The following is a 14,646-nucleotide window of genomic DNA, read 5'->3' as shown; positions in this document are numbered from 1 at the left end:
GTTCATTTTGCTGCAGCCTCAGAGGTTTGGGGAGTTGTTGGTGGTCACAGCAGGATGGTGGTTCTGGATCTCCCCAAGAGAGAAAAAGAGCTGCTGTCGCTGATGACATCCCATTGAACCAAATCTTTATTGTTTTGGATGCTGCTCAGCGATTTTAGGCTTCATACATAATTTAATTTGCCTTCACTTACCCTTAGGGAAATGGCTCGAGGAGGTTTCTGGGGAGTGTCGTCGTGTAGCCGGTCTCCCAGCGAGGCCAGGATCCGTTTTCTGTGGCCAATAAGGTTGATCTTTAACACCTAGAGAGAGACAGACAAAAATATAGATATCAGGGGGAAATTTCTCTTTAGATTAGGCTTTAAAAGAGAAGAACACTGCTAACAGAAAAAGGTTCACAGAGCCGTTTACATCTGGGGAAAACAAGAGTTCATTCTAATATCAAACACATATGAGCAAATGTTTGTAATAATATGTGACTGTGATCTGCTTTTATGTGAGATGTCACATCAGCTAAATATATGTTCAAAACAAACGGACTGACATACTCAGGTATTACCATTTATTTATGGCAATAATTATTATTTAAAGGGTAATTATTCTGCTTACTTTTAATCCCACTGACATATGAAAACAAAATTTGCTCAAGTTAAAGGGACTTTACGGAGTTTTGAATTTTTATGCTCGTGATTGCCCCCTCAGGCCAAAAGCGTAACGGCAGCTTCAATAGTAGGCTCGTGCACGAGGCGCGCATGCTGTACGTGCACACTCCTTAAAGAAAATAACAGCTGAGACAGTCCCTTGTGTGTGTGTGTGTGTGTGTGTGTGTGTGTGTGGCCCGGAGGACAGAGGACAGGAGAACGCGCAGCTAATTAATTAAATAATTTGGTTCTGTACCTTTCTCTTCAGCACAGCCGACAAAGGTTTAAGATGGGTCAGTCCTCCTGCATGCTCAGATCATTCCCTTCCCTTGCTTGAAAAATTGTTCCAAAATGAAAGTTGAACCCACATCTTTTTTATCTGTGAATTCAATGCCGTTCGGCGAGTCTCAAATAAAAATTTGGGCATCTTACTGTTGAAAAAATATATACCATTAATGTAAAAAAAGGAAACTCTAAATAAACTATGTTCACATCCAGAATCAATCTCAGGTCTTCTGCACGAGAGTCCGACGTCTTACTAGGTGAGCTAAAGCACCAGTGACGACCTTTGTATCTGTAACTTTTTACCCTTGATGACAGCTGAAACAACGTTCAAGGAACGGTTCGGAGCAAAAGTGGCTATTTTGTTGCTAATTTGCAGGAAATATCTAGAAGAAAGTAGCTAAGTGTCCTCAGAAATGTAGCTAGCTTTGTCACTAGGTGTTAGGAACAGCGACATAGTGGCACTACCTCTTTCTCTGCTGCTAAAGCTACGGATAGCAAATGCTACGGGCTATGCGTGAGCGTGAACGTGCATGAAGCAGCCTGCTCGACCCGAGCATCTCTCTTTTTCTGTGATTTTACAGAAAAACAGGCAATCACAGTAAAAATGCCAGGGCTCATTCTACAGGACCAGGGCATTACAGGAGAATGTATGAAGAAGAAATTTATTATTTCTACACGTTTTGGCTGTCAAACTTCCATAATGTCCCTTTAAAATGAGAAGGATCCTCTTACACATCAAACTGCATTCAGGTGAAGACAGATATATCAATAGGTATGTTCTCAGTGAAACTGGGACTTATTCCAAACTAACCGACTGACCTAAACTAGCTAACCACCTCCTGTTCTCATGAATTTCACTTTTCCTTTTGCTCCTACACAAAAATGCTAATTTGTGGAGTTTGTAATCATGTATTGATTCTCCCCAGGCACTCAACACAGAGACAGACAAAAACACACAGTTGGACTCCAGTAAAAGCATCCATTCTGCTCTTGGTCACAAGGCTCTGACTGTGCCAGGTACCGACTTTTCTAAAGAGATGAGCTGAGGACGAGGCAGCATTCTGCTGCACGGCTGCTGCCGGCACCTTCTGGCGCCGCGCTTCAGAATGCAACTTTCTTTTTTCTTCTTCTATCATTTTATATGGCTGCTGCTGGAGGTCTGCCAGTAAACATATAAAGAGAGCGAGATGGAATGCATATGTGTTTGTCTCCAGGGCAGAGGGGCGATAATTAGTCTCAATACAAGGTCTTTCTGTCAGTTTAATGATTCCCCCAACAGCCTTGCTTTGAGTCAGCACAACATAAAACTTCCTCCAACAATTATTGTTCTACATCTGCTAAACAAAGTGAACCAGTGAGGCCAGTTGAGGATGCTCAAAGAGAACAAAGTATCTCCCTTGCATACTCAACGAGCCGCAGACATGTGAAAATATTATATTGTGACTCTTTATGTAGAACATTTTAATACGTTTCTCCTAAGCTGTTGCTTTTATGAACTCATAATGCCAGTAAGATCACAACGTCTCAGTCTGTGGAGAGTAGAATAAAACACAGATGTGGCGAATTAGATATAAGTGATTTTGACGTTTAGGATTGGTAAAACAAAATGTCAGGACTCAGAACATGGGGAATAAGCTGATGCAAAATGTGCTTTAATATTTCAACATGGCCTTGCTGACCTTTTCAGGCATTTTTAGTGTTTGTCTCAAAAGTTTAAAGGTGTGAGGAACTCATTTAATCAATATATTTGCAGAGGCCTGTGGTGGGAATGAGTGCCTTTTAAGCCGTACTCGGGGCAAAAAAAAAGCCCAGAAACGCCTTCATCAGCATGGACAAGTCTGCCACATCAGAGCGTCAGACGACAAGATTTGGAGTCTTATTTCCTGATATTTGGACATCTCACCTCTGATTGGATAACAGCAACGCGACTGCTTGGCACAGATCTGTCAGGCTTTTCTAGCGTTTCACCGTCTATTTTCTATCAAAAGCTAATGCAGCAGAATGGTGTAGGAGACTATTTTCATGTTCAGCCAGCATGAAAAACTCAACTATGAACAGAAATAATCATTAAAAAGTGTTTTTTCAGTGAATTCCACATGTTTAAAAGTTTACACCCAGAACAATAAAGAATCAAAGGAGTCACCCACAGAGCAACAGTTACTCAGTTAATAGTAAACACAAAACTATTAGTCAATAAAAACATTTCTTTGTTTCTGCTATGCAGAAAATGACCTGGATGGTGGGTATTTTTAGTCTCCAGGAGAGGTTATGAAATATTCAGTCTTCTGTGTGTCTCCTGTGGGGCAAACGCATGACTCAGTCCCCACATTCCAGCTTCATCACAGACTAAATACACACATAATCCTCCAAAACGAGCTCGGTAAAGGCCCTGCATGGTGCAAGTCAGTGTGTTACTCGCTGTCTTATGCAACAGCATCCACTTCAAATACACTAGAAGCCTCAACCTCAGCTCCAACTTCAATTGTCACCATGGCAACAATGAGCTGCTGCCGCAATAACCCCCACACGCACACTCATCCTCCTTAAAAATAAAGTAAAACACACACACAGTTGTTAAAAGCCCAGAGCACACGATTATGTTGTTCCTGAATGGATGAGAGTTTAAATGCAACCTAACTGTTATTAAAACACACTCTCACCGATGTCTGGCTCCAACATCAGCCTATTTACATTTCGATAATATTCAAAGCAGCTGTATGTATTGACAGAAGAACTGCAGAAGCTACCACAGCAGATACTCCTTTGTGGCGCCTCCTGTCACACTCGCTCCATATTCATCACAGCTTCTCTTTAACCACATCGGCTCAGAGAGCTCAAATGATGTAACCTTGATAAGGCAACACTTGTGCGCTCTGTTCCTACAGTGTTTTAATGCATCATAGAGGTGGATGTTTGATGGCTGTTGACACAGCGGTAAGCCCAGTTCTGCAGAATAGGTCTAGAATAAGATGCAGAGATGTTCTGAGATGGTTTAATGCATTTGACACAAAATTCTGCTTCAATCAAGAGAGACAAACAGAAATCTATGCAACTTTGACAAGATGTGAAGTGAGTTAGTTCAGCCCGGCGCAGATCTCGTGAATGTGGCGAGTGAAGACTTAACTGTGCTGTCTGGTCCAGTTAAAAGAGCAACCGGAGCTGTAACTGTAGGAAAAAAGTTCATGTTGGTTCTGAGAGAGAGGTGTCAGAACACACAGCACATCACAGTCTGTTGCATGAAGGCTCACACCAAGCAGCATCCACGGTGGTGAACCCAGGATCTAAAGGGCCACGACTGCTCACACTAAGAAAAAGAATTAAAAAAACATTTCCACCTGAATATTTCTGAGTTTGACACATTTGGGAGTTTTTCATGGTGGAGTGACGTGGAGAATATGGTCAATTTTAGCCAGTGTCTTTCAAACCCCTCCCAAAGTTGTCTCACACTTCATTTCTGATGGAAACTACATCACAACTCCAGACGCTTGCAATGGCATTCAGACCATTTTGTGATCAATTATGTGCCAGTTTTTAAAACCTGTTTAAAATTCCAGCGAGCAGAGGACGAGGCCGTGCATCTCACGCAAGGAAAATCCCTCATGAGCAACATCTGTAGTCCTTGTCCTGCAATACTGCAGAAGCATAGTGGCTTCCCACTGACGGACGTTGTTGGACTGCATCACTGTCTGGATTCTGAAAAGCGGCGCTACTCAGAGTGTTTCTGTTGGGTTTACTCTCGTAGGAAGTAATCTAGGGAGGTTTGCTGCCTTGGTCGACTCTTGTGTGTCTTTCTTGTGCGCCGATCGGTGCCCTGATCCTGTTAGTAGTCCCACTAGTCTAGACTGAACAAGCTTGATCAACAGATTTGTTAAATGGTTAACTCAGCTCCGCCTCTGCAGCCTGCTGCTCACTCTAAAACAGTTCAATCGCTAAAAGACTCAGATTGTTTAAACTAAAATATTCATGGGTGCATTTATGTGAAACGTTCCACCTTCGGGTTATTTAAGTTAGTGGCGAGACACAAAACAGGCCACAGAGAACATCTGACGGAAGAATGAGTTTCTTGTGTCAGCAGATGAAATCTTTACGAGTCCATATCAGACAAAAGCAGTGGAATAAGTAACGACTGCTAAAATAATCAGATTTAAAAAGGGAATAAGAGCGACAATAAGCAGAAAGTGTTAGACAGGGGACATCCACAGTGACCTCTCTTTCAGGACACTGGAGACAAAAGGGCTTTTTTTGTGTCTTTTACTGGAGGGGAGGAGGAAGCTGGTTGGTTCACTGGAGCATGAAGCCCAGAGAGGAAACCAACAGTCCAGTTACTGTCTCTGCTCAGGAGAACATGCAGTTTTAATGATGGACAAAGGAGTGAAACTCTTTCCTCGGCTCCTGTTTAATCGACTCCCTAACTATCCCTCTCATTACCTTTGCTTTCCGTACTCTTTCACTTGACCTCAAACTACCTTATTTTTATGTCTCTCTTCACTCTATCCTCATTTCAAGGCTCTTTTATTCAGGTAACAGAAAGAGAGCCTATCCGTGTGAAAGCTGCATGTATATCTCCTCTATGTCAACATGACCGGCCCCTCCAGCCCTGCAGACAGCGAGGCTGTGTGTTGTTATTAACAGTAGCTGCAGCCCTTCAGGCATCACACCCTGATGGAGCATTTGGGGTTCAAACTACTGAAGACGCCTGCATCGATTTCAGCAGATCAGAGACTCACTGGCTTAAGCCAGCTTTAATTGCCTCGGCCAGAAGACATTACAGGACAACGGAGCGGTTTTATTGACCAGTAAACAGCTCAAGTCTGTCAGCAGGAAGGCTACGTGGTTGTGGCGACTTTTGGAAGCCTTGATGGTAATCAGCCGGTCCTGATTTGAAGGAGTTTTATCAATCCTTCATTAAACTTTTCACGGGCAAACTAACAACGGGGAACCCAAATCAAACACGTTGGGTTTCTTTTAGAGACGCATCAGTCTTGTTGGGCAAAACTGATTTTTTATTGGTGTACAGCGCTGAACCGATGTTATCGACAAATCGATTCAGATTCATCTTAAATAACGTATTTTGTAACAATACATTTTTTCACCCATTTTCTGATTACTTGGGAAAATTTGTTCTGTTCAGTTATTAGTAGGGATGCTTCGATCCGATCACATGATTGGAAATCGGCCACTAACAGTCCCAGTTCACAGCAAACTCAGATAAAAACGCAAAGCCAGCTGAAAAGACTGCAAATCGTCAGGTTGTTTCCTGCAGCACCCGACCTGTACCGTAGCTACAGGTGTTGTGCAGGGAAAAGTTAACCTGCCTGCTCCGTCACTGACACACGCATTGCTAAATACAGCTGCATGTTGAGGGATTAAACTACTTGAAATAGGACCAACACTGCTACTCTTGAATATATTCATAATATAAACAAATGTTTTAATCAGTTAACTTTTTAAACAAGTGAAAGTGAAACTTAAAGGACAACTTGGATGTAGGATGTTTTCTTCTTATTTTATTGCTTTCCTGAGAATCGGATTGGGACTCGGTATCAGCAGGCACTCAAAATCAAATGACTGAGTCGGATTGGGAGCATAAAACCGTGATCGGAACATCCTTGGTTATTAGCATGAATAAGCACTTAGATATGATGAGTTGAATCAGCGTTTTTATTTTTTTATTTTTTATTTTTGTATTTTAGCTGCTTCACAACGGTTCAAAGACCGGAAAAAGAAAAAAAGAAACATGTTTTCACCAAAAAGCAAATAATGCTAAATATTGGCTAATTCTGACCACCAGATGTTTACCTATAACATCTTTAGTTGTTTCATTCTAATCATTTCAAATTTTTTCTTTTTTATTTTAAAAGTACACTACCGATAGTTTTGTTAGAACAGCATTGATCCTATTTGTTTTAGCATTTGTACAACGGAAAACACATTTACGACGACTACGCTCGTTTCTGTTTTCACCCCATTTATTGACATTTTTCCAACCCTGAGTACTTCATCGTGGCCACATTCTCCTTCTCACTTCTCCCACAGTTCTTGGAGCTTTTCAGCTGGAATGATTAGTATCGATCTGTCTGGACTCTCGAGTCACCACACATACACACACACACACATGCACAAATACACAACACAGATCCCCTGAAGTCAAAAAACGATGGACTGGACGGTGAGGTTCAGACTGTTCACAACTGCAGTTCAGTACGCACCAACAAACACAAGCGCCAAAGAAAAGTGCCATTGTTTACATGCTTTTTTTTATTAAGGGGGGGGGGGCTAGGGACACCACTGGTTCCTTGGCAACCACATAGCAGAAAAGACTTATGATGTGTTAAAAATGATGTGCAGCAGTGACCAATAAGACTACTTGTTTCATTGCACAGAGAGGAAGCAGCCAATGAGAGCTGGAAGCTAACAAGTCTGCCCACATGCAGACAGATATATCTCCATTAATAGCACGAGAACTGTAACTGAAGCACAGATTGTGTGTGTGTGTGTGTGTGTGCGTGTGGGTGCACAAACATAGCAATGTGCTGCAGGATTAAGACTGAAACTAGATATCATAAAGCTTGTGCTCTGCAGACACACATGCACACACTCACTTTACTGCACACAGACGCACTCATGAGCTGCATTCCCAGTAAGATGAGAGGGAATGGTGTAAGATTTTTTTTCTTTGGGTTAATAAATTCTTCAAAGCAGCACAAAGGAACACATTTTCACACTGCAGAGGAGCAAAAAAGCCCTGCTATGGCACCAAGCAGTGCACGTGTGTGTGTGTGTGTGCGCGCGCGTGCGTGAATGTGTGAGAGGATCCCCCTTTGGTATTTCCGTACAGTAATGTTACAGGATTTATAATTACACAAATGTTCCTCTGCAAGCTAAAGCTACATTTGAGTGCATGCTAACACAAAACAGCCTTGAATGCAGCAGCTGCTAGTAGCGTCTGTGAGGCACGGGACATGCAGTGCATGCACTATTTGGAGGGAAAAGGTTACAGGTACATGATCTGGTTAATGGGATGCTTGTAGCAGCCATCTGGGCATCTGTGAATTGTGTGCTGAGGGGCTATTGGATGGGTCCCTGCAGCAGCTTTATGAAAACAGAAAACGTTCAGATGGTGTAAAAACATCCATTTCTGCTGAGGAGTTTGTTAAAAGCAAAAGAGGAAGAACTATTTCAAGATGAATCTGTTGCATGCTACAAGAACTGCACAGTTCAGCCTGTAGGCAGAGTAGTTTGGTTTTTAATGATTTGATAATCAGAGCTGCTGTTTATCCTAAAGCTGGATGTGGAGCTTTGGATCAGTGGTTCTTGGGGTCAGGTCCTCAATTTGGGTCACGAAACCAAGATTTATGAAGAAATTATAATAACTAAAATGATCTAAATGGTCTTAAACAGATAAAAAAGATCTAGGTAAAAATGGCTTATTGACAACATTTGTATACGCCAGCAGCCATCGCCATTGTGTTGGTTTGTGGTTTGTAAAATAATCTATTTTATGTAAGCTGTGGATGAAGAATCCTGTTCAGTCCTAAAATAAAAACCCAACACCTCCCAACTAAAACTGCTACAAGGGTGTGAAACAGACGCATTAACCAAAGCAGGATCTGTTCCTGGTAGCATCACTGTAATAATCTAAACCTACTCCGCGTCCTAAACAGAACTGGAAGCCTCGAGATGTTTCCCACAGAATCATCCATCACATTTGTGGTTTCTGCGGACTGATCATCGACTAATGCCGGTCGCTTTTGGGGAAGCTGTCGCAACGACTCGCCACCGTGATGGAGACGAGACCAGACGATCTGTTCCTCAAAAGCTGAGTGAAGAAAAACATTATTCCTGCTGGGACCTGCCTCATCCTGCGCTCCGTTTACCTCCAACGTAGTCCAACTTCACTGCCCTGTACACGACTGTACTCCAGTCCCTGTTTGGATGTTTTTGTGAAACAAGCTAGTTTTCCTCCCTTTATTTGTCTGCCTTCCTCTGTCAGTTTGAAGGATACAGATCGGAAATCTCGGGAAAAAAAATGTTTTACCTCAGTTTTCACCTTAAGTTTGCAACAAAACTTGCCTTTTGAGCTGATTTAATTAATTAAATTAGCTGATTTTACAAACCTTAAAAGTTTTATGACAACTGTGGGCACGCAATGTTGTCCACTTTAAGGGATCTGTGACCAACAGCTAAAGGAGACACTCCAAACACACCTCAGGCTATTCCACAACCGAGAGGACAATTCACCCAGAAATTAGGAGAAATTCATCAGCGAAAGCCAAAGTGATCACCTGCTGTACTTGAAAACTTGGATCTCTCTCACACACACACACACACACACACACACACGGTCTCAAAGCCAGACTCTGAGCCGCGTCAGCAGTCAACCACAGTCCCACAGATCAGGTTCACATGTTGGAATCATCTCAGCCTCTCGTTCAAAAACACAAGATACAGGAATCGAGGCTGACTATGGTACCTGGAGGGTGATCGTGCTTCCCCCTCCCCGTCCCAGTAAAGCTTACCCGTCTTATTCCAGATAAAAGCTGAGCAGTATTCCACCGTTCACGTTCCTCGTCTCCGCTCTCGTGCTGCTGACTGTTGCTTCGTTGCCTTGCGAGACAACTGTTTCTTCCTCTGCCTCTCTCCTCTCTATCAGTGCTCTCCTGTCTTTACTCCTTGCCTCCTCACCACCAGCTTTGTCTCCCTTTCTCTCACCCTCACTCACTCTGCAGATCTCCAGTGCTCAACAACTCCCCCTCTTTCTCTGGCTTGCGGCAGCCAGGCTACATCTCCAACATGTCTCTGCCTGAGCTCTCTCTTTTTCTCTACACACGATCCCTCTCCCTGCTCTCTCTCCTTCTACCCAGTTTCTCCTCCTCCTCCTTTCTACCTCATCACTATGGAGACACTGAGCCTGAACTGAGTCAAGCTTGTGCTCGTAAGGAGTTTTAGATTAATTTGGGTTTTTTTTGTGCTGCTGAAGTTGAGAGGGTTCACATGCTGCAGCATCACCAGAATGAGGCATATTTGCTGACAACCTTCAGGAAATGTACTAAAAAAGACAACACAAGACTGGACGCTGCTATCAGTCTTTTTGCTTAACGTTTCCCCCCAGGTGGAGATAACGGAGCATCAACGTGTCTAACTATTCTTGGCTGATATTTGTTCAGATTTTTCTCTGGTTGTTGGTTTAAAAGAGTTTTGCTTTTAGGAGCTTCAGCAAACTGAAAAGTTGGAAGCTTTCAAAGCTCAGAGACTCCAAGGTCCAACGATTGTATTCATCAGCTACTCTATCAGATCTACCTCACGAGCCTGTTTCCTTCAGACCTGACTTAGTTCTTGATTCAAGCAGGTGTTGGAATCATTCCTCAGAGGTTCTGCAAATCTCCCATTCCACCACATCCCTAACGTTCTGGACTGGGATCTGGGGACTGTGGAGGTCATTGGAGTCTGGTGAACTCACAGTCATGTTCTAGAAACCAGTTAGAGATGATCTGAGCTTTGTGACATTGTGTATTATCTTGCTGGAAGTAGCCATCGGAAGATGGGTCCATGTGGTCACAAAGGGATGGACGTGGTCAGGAACAATAATCAGGTAGGCTGTGGTGTTTAAACCAGGCTCAAGTGGAACTGAGGGGTATACTGCGGGAGCACAACGCCCCATCACCACCACCATTACACCAGCAGCAGCAGCCTGAACCATTAATAGGAGGCAGGATGGATCCATGCTCTTGTGCTGTTCTGCACACTTTGGTTGGAACCAGGTCTTTGAGCTACAGCTGCTTTTCTGTGATCTAGAACCTGATCATTCTCCTCTGATGAGACATGTCCATCCACACAGCTGCTGCTACTTGGACATTTTGTCTTTTTCAGACCAGTCTCCAAAAACCCTAGAGATGGTTGTGGGTGAAAATCCCAGCAGATCAGCAGTTTCAGAAGTCTTCAGGTCCACCTCTGTGTCACCAGTGACCACGCTTAAATCTCCTTCCTTTGCCTTTCGGATGCTCGGTTAGAACAACTCGACGCCTAAATGCTCGGAGATGCTACCGTGTGACTGGCTGACTAGACTTCTGTGCTCATTCCAGAACTTTTTCCTAACTCTGATGATGATAGGGTGTTGCCTTGCAGAAAAACGTGTTTAAACACGTGTCAGGAAATAGCTTAGAACAGTAGAACTTCTCATTTATCAGACCATTAACATTATTTTGCAAAGTACCTTCAGGCTGTATGCATGTCAGGACTCTAACTGCGGAAAGATGTAACACTTAAATACATGCAAGACCTACTAGAGGCCGAAGTCTTTATATCTAAATCACTCAGTGTGAATCTACCTTTTTAATTAACTGATTTATGAACACAAAAAGGACAAAATAAGTTGAGATGAGGTGTTTTGTACTCCGCGTGTTTCTAGAAGGATGCATCTCTACAGTCAGATCCAACCAATAAAGGTTGACGTCATTCTGGTTATTTCTGCTGAAGGGTCTACTTATGTGATCCAGTAGGATGAAGCAAAAATAGAGCATGACTACTTCTTATCACCCCCTCTCAAAAACACAACGCCCATAGACAAACTAAAGATTATTTAACTCAAACGAGGACTTTAGAAGAACTTTTCTGTTGGACATTTTTTATATTTACAACAACTTCAAAGAAAAATGGTTTAAATACTAATTCTCATTGGGGTTTTATTTTTATTTTTAAACTATGCTTCAGAATGTTAGAATAGGCAACACACGTCTGTCTTGCAGAGTTAAACTTGAAACAATATCTCTGCAAAATATGACTTCAACTTAAGATAGGCCAATGGTGCCAAACAAACAAAAACATCTAAAAAAACGAAACCTTGGACGTGTCATATGTTGACATTTCGAGAGAGAGGACAAGTAGCTGAAGAGTTTTGTGTTAATATGTGCATGTTATGTAAATGTTGCATCATTAAGAGAGTAAAAAAAAAACCAGAAAATTTCTGATTTACATTTTAATGCCAAAATCAGCCGATAATATCGGATGTCCCTACTCAAAATCTGATTGTTGGCACCAGACTAAAGATTTGAGCCATACAAAAAAATAAAAAATAAATAGATGAAATTTTTGTTGAACAATTTAAAGTCCTAACCGTAGCCCTTCACTTAACCTTTTGTTGAGGGGGTATAGATTTGTAGCCTGGCCTGCCAGACTCGTCCTCTGTTTAATTCTGCAGAGAAAGAGTCTGGTTACTCACAGGTAGAGAGGCACTTGAGGGGCGGGACTAGGCAGCTCAAAAATAACCAATCAGAAAAAAGACGGAAATGTCGACTGTACCGCGCGACGCTGTAGTTTTTATCTGTAATTAAAAAAAAGGCTTCTGGCAACGGCGCAAACATTTTATTTTTTTTAGAAGAAATGCTTTTAGCGCTTCTACTTGTGGCTTTAAAGACATTCAAGGTCATTTAGAACAGAGGAAAGAGCTGTAGCGAACTCTGCCGCTGTCCTCGTTGTTTATGAGAAACTGAGCATCGCTGTGTGTGACGCCCACGACGCTGTAGTTTTTTAGCTGTGGTCAAAAATGGCGTCTGGCGACAGCTTAAACAACTTTTTTTAGAAGGCTTTTAGCGCTTCTACTTGTTGTTTTAAAGACGTTTCCAAGTCATTTAGGACAAATGAAAGAGCCGCAGCGAACTCCGCTTCAGTCGCCATGTTTATGACAAACTCTGCGTTATGGTGTGTGACGTACGCTACTCAGCGCCGATTGGCTCGGTTAAGAGTTCTCAGGGGGTGGGGTTATTTGAATAGGAGAGTTCCCAGACCCTTTCTCTGTGCAGAATTGAACAGAGGAGGAGTCTGGCAGGCCAGGCTAATAGATTTGTAGGAGTTACAGTCAAATCTTAAAATCAGCACGAGTTAGGGTTAGGGTTACACGTGAAACACCTCCTGGTACCGACACTAAATGTGACCACAGTGGGAGTAAAACCAACCTAGTGGCCATTTTTGTAATTGCTAATGTCATATAGTTGTGGTGGCCAGACTGAATTAAGGTGTCTTGAAGACACAATAAGTTGGAGCTAAAAATCCAATGAAGAAATTGATTTCTACAGTTTGTGAGAAATTTGCTAAATCTGAAAAAACAAAATCCAGATCTCACCTAACTTTCAACCATTTAATGACCGCATGTTAATCATAATAGACGATAAATATACATTACAACGTACTGGTATCTGCAGGTTTAAGGGAGACAAATTTAAGACTTAAGACCTTTTTTAAGGCCACTTTGACCAAATTGAAGCTATAATTTCCAGCTATTGCCTGGAACCGGTGCTAACCACGTCGCAAACGTGGGATTAGCCATCCAGTTATCATTAAACTTGCACTTCCCCATGGCGCAAGCTCCCACTAGCTTAAACAGCTAATGTGCTCATCTAAAAACAGCCCCCTTTCACAACCAACTGAATGTGTACGGTTCCGCTTACGCCAACATCATACTCAAAAAACGCTGAACACTAACTAGACATTCATGAAAATTTTATAGAAATTAAAGAATCTTTTTTTATTGGGTCTTTGGTCATTTAAGACCTTTGGAAACTGTATTTAAGGATTATTTGTCATTTTTAAGGATTTTTAAGACCTTAAATTTGGAAAAGCAAATTTAAGACTTTTTAAGGACCCGCGGATACCCTGTGGTGAGAAAAGACAGGACCGGTGAATTATCCAAGCCTGCCACCAGCGACAGAACTAACTCCAGTACAGGTGAACCTACAACCACTGGTCCAGGGTGCATTCATGGGTCACACATAATCTCTCCTGACACCTCCTACACTATCTGCTGCATAGAGAGTGATACAACAGGAAGTGCAACTGAGGCAGGAATCAGCGATGGTGAAGTATACTGCAGTCCTGAGACAAATCTACCCACACAAAAACAAGAGCAGATAATACTCACTCCTCTCCAGATCACACTGGACTCAAAGACACAGAACGGGCTCTTAAACTTTCCTTAATGGAAAACTTGTGAACAGTGAACTAAACTCGCTGAAGTATGGCTGCATGTACTGAATAAAGTACGATCCTGCAGCGTCTGACCATCTGGTGATGGGATTTGAAACAATCTGTTCATTTGGAGGGGTGACAAAAAAGGTGATAAGCAAAAAGAAACACACACACACATACACAGGATCTGGAAACATGTCAAGAAAATCAACCCAGTGCACGCACGCACACACACTTTAGATCACTTATACCAACTGCACCGTCTCTATGGTAACTAGTAGCTGTCATGGCAACTGAGCATAAACGGTAGGAAAAAGGCTCAACTCTCTCATCACTATTTTCAAATTTTCATTTCAACCTTCAGTACAGAAAACAAACCCAGTTTCTCCTGTTCACATATTTAAACTTCAACGGAATGAAAATAGATGGGAATTCAGGTACAAGTCTGGCCCTGTAACTGAGTCACACACACACACACACACACACACACACTTACAGGAAGGAAGCAAAAGAAACAATTTTCTTACACAATTCAACAGGAGCATCATAGGAAAAAAAAATTCCAGATTAAATGATATTGCCAGGAAATACAAGTCTTTCCTGAACCCTAGGGGGCAGCAGTAGCTCAGGAGGTAAATGATAAATGACCCGCACTTGTATAGCACCTCTCAGAGTAAGGACTCCAAAGCGCTTTACACTACAGTGTAGGCCTGGGCGATATGGCAAAAAGAATGATCATGATATATTTTTCCATATCGTTCGA

The 14,646-nt window shown here is 42.3% G+C and overlaps 1 protein-coding gene across 5 annotated transcripts in view; it reads right to left on the bottom strand.

Annotated features, from left to right (window-relative positions):
- anks1b (ankyrin repeat and sterile alpha motif domain containing 1B) overlaps window positions 1–14,646 on the bottom strand; it is a 305,040-nt gene that overhangs the window by 24,161 nt on the left and 266,233 nt on the right. For 4 of the 5 annotated variants that reach the window (XM_054739750.2, XM_070548583.1, XM_070548587.1 and 1 more), the window contains one exon: window positions 192–299. In XM_054739750.2, the coding sequence (XP_054595725.2) occupies window positions 192–299 (108 nt within the window). Of the gene's footprint in view, window positions 1–191; window positions 300–9,442; window positions 9,588–14,646 lie in introns of those variants that run through there. The other variant, XM_070548597.1, reaches the window with a different exon arrangement.

The sequence above is a fragment of the Nothobranchius furzeri genome, chromosome 1 (genome assembly GCF_043380555.1).
Source record: "Nothobranchius furzeri strain GRZ-AD chromosome 1, NfurGRZ-RIMD1, whole genome shotgun sequence".
Lineage (NCBI taxonomy): Eukaryota > Metazoa > Chordata > Actinopteri > Cyprinodontiformes > Nothobranchiidae > Nothobranchius > Nothobranchius furzeri.
The sequence above is the reverse complement of the archived record's forward strand: the minus strand, read 5'-3'. Positions and strand labels throughout refer to the sequence as shown.